General features: G+C 41.0%; 1 protein-coding gene across 1 annotated transcript in view; it reads left to right on the top strand.

Moving 5' to 3' along the window:
* Positions 1-2605, top strand: part of NSMCE2 (NSE2 (MMS21) homolog, SMC5-SMC6 complex SUMO ligase) — a 219377-nt gene that overhangs the window by 53021 nt on the left and 163751 nt on the right. The window contains exon 4 of the mRNA XM_006034852.3: positions 2201-2307. Within this exon, the coding sequence (XP_006034914.1) occupies positions 2201-2307 (107 nt within the window). The remainder of the gene's footprint in view (positions 1-2200; positions 2308-2605) is intronic.

The following is a 2605-nucleotide window of genomic DNA, read 5'->3' as shown; positions in this document are numbered from 1 at the left end:
AGGAGGGGCTGCAGCCTCTCCAGAGTTTGCTGTAGCCCCCCAGCCCCCTTCCCAGTGCCGCCAACCCCGAGCACAGGCCAGCCCAGCCCAACACCCCCACCAGGAGCAGCCTGCCTCTGCCTCAGCCCCAGCCCGCAGTTGCGCCACGTGTGCAGGCCTGGGGGCACATGCTGCTCATGCCCTCCCGGGTGTGCGTGTAGTGGTAGGTTCCCCCTGTGCGCAGCTCAGTCCTGTGTCCCTCCCCAGCTGGACAGCTCCAACCCCTGCCCCAGCCCCAGCCCCAGTTTCTCCTCCACTGCTGGGGCCTAGATCTGCCCTCTGCCAATGCCCCTTCCCTCACAACAGGCTTACCAGCCAGACCCAGCTGCTTTCCACACTTCTGGGCTGCGCTCCTGGCTGCCTGCATGCTGTGCTGTGACTGTGCACACGCACTCTGTATTTATCAGCCACATTATCAGCCAAATCATTTCTGTGCACCCCTGCAACCTTTTTAAGTACCCCTAGGGGTATGCGTACCCCTGGTTGACAACCACTGTTCTAATGCTTTTGGTCAATCCTCCTTTTCTAGGCGGTCAGTGTAAAGGACCCAGGACAAGCTTAATTTGCCTGGGATTGTTTATATAAGTGAGGCTTTGGGCTGCTTCTGTGTTCTGCACAAGCTCCAGGCCATGTGGGAGCTCTGTGAGGAGGGAATTACAACGATTGATACTCCTGATCTCACAGAAAGTTGTGCTCCTTTTGTGATGGTGTCGTATGATAAAGAAGAATTCTACTGGAAAAAAGTACACTTTGATAATTCAGGAAACAGGTCTCTCTTTGTGAAAGGTAACAGCTGAAACAGGAAGCTAGAGGCATAATTAAAGATGAAGACGGTGAATTAAGAGAGATGCAAAAGTAAAATGTGACTTACTGAACACATACTCTGTGTTCACTGCGTTTCAGTAGGCAACATTTAAGAACTGCTACTATTCAATTTGTCTATACTGTTCAGTCTTCCATTATAGTTTCATAGTTTCAGGGTCGGAAGGGACCTAATAGATCTTCTAGCCCGATTATTTCCAGAGTTATCAAATGCCGACTCGGTTTTTATTTTACAATATGAATATTTATCGAGGAGAAAGGGGACTAATTATAGCTTTGAACTACAGTGCGATGAGAGAGGGCACTTAGGTTTCTAGTAAATATTTCTCAGACTATGTGATGAGTCACGAAATACAACTTCTGCTGAAAATACCCTGATTGCCTAATGACTAGGTGTTGGTAACTGAAATTACACACACACACTCTCACTCGCATGAAACCAGGGAAGTGTCTGTCTGAGTAACTTGTTTGTTGAAGTTACTCAAGAAATGTAATATGATTAATCATTGCAAAATAGGTAAGGAATATAACCTAAGGTTGAGAAACGTGAAAAATACCTGCTGAAAAATACAAATCTTGAATATTGTTACTACATTTATATTCACAAATTTAAGAAGTTCTTCATAGGTTATTTTATTTGTCTTTTGTATCTGCAAAGAAAGAAAAGCACTGACTCGCCGTTATGAAATTAACATAATTAAATAATTTAATGGCATTACATTTTATGGCATTAATTGCCACAGCCTGGTCAAATGCAGAGCATGAGTATATTAAACTTCTATTCCAGTGACTTGCAGTTCAATCATAATTTATCTAGGGTAATCAAGGGACATAAAGTACATTTTCATTCATTGATTTTAATGCCAGGCAGAATCGTTATAATTATATGATTGCTTGATGGATCACCTTATCTTTTTTTTTTCCCCATGACTCCTCTTTGCAGCCCAGCTGCTTTGTGGCTGAAACATATTTTAGAAAGATATCTCATAATAAGAAATTTCTATAAACTAACCTATATATAGAGCTCAACTATATGTGGAACTAACTAAGCTAATTGTAAATGGTAAGATATATGCTTTTAAACTGATAGTTATGGAGATTTTAAAAACTAACTATTTAACCCTTTATGGATCTCAGCTGTAACTAAATTATGAGAGGCTTGATGCATCTTCACGTAATAGAATTTATGTTCATTGGGATGTAAGTCATCCCTAATATTGTATTTTCATATTTACTCTTAAAACAATTGCAGATAACTTCAGTTAACTCCTAATCAGTTGTGTTCTCATTTATGTAAAATAGCGATGAGCACCTACATACAGAATATTTTGTTTTGCAGATGATACAGAGGAGGTTAACGCTATGGAAAATGTGATGTTAGAATATGCCAGAATGGACAGACAACTAAACCATTACATGCAAGCAGTTGAAGCTACAGTAAATCAGGTAACTGATCACTGCTTTCTTAAATATGGAATATTTTTGTAACTTTGTAATACACTTTCTTTTAATTATTGTAAAAAACTACATTAAAAACATGAAGGTTATGAAACCAAGCATTAAAGATTGGGAGATGACAGAATCAAGGTTGCCAATGCAGCTGTGATTTGGCATCCTTGTGTGCATGGACAGTAATTGTTATTAATTGCACACGCACATTATTTCTCCACAGCACCCCTGCCCAAGTCAGTACACAGGATGGGCAGTCCTCAAGAAATGAGTCAGGATCGTGTAGTTAATAGAC

Source organism: Alligator sinensis, unplaced genomic scaffold, assembly GCF_000455745.1.
Source record: "Alligator sinensis unplaced genomic scaffold, ASM45574v1 scaffold1119_1, whole genome shotgun sequence".
Taxonomy (NCBI): Eukaryota; Metazoa; Chordata; order Crocodylia; family Alligatoridae; genus Alligator; species Alligator sinensis.
This window is presented reverse-complemented; position numbering and strand designations above follow the sequence as displayed.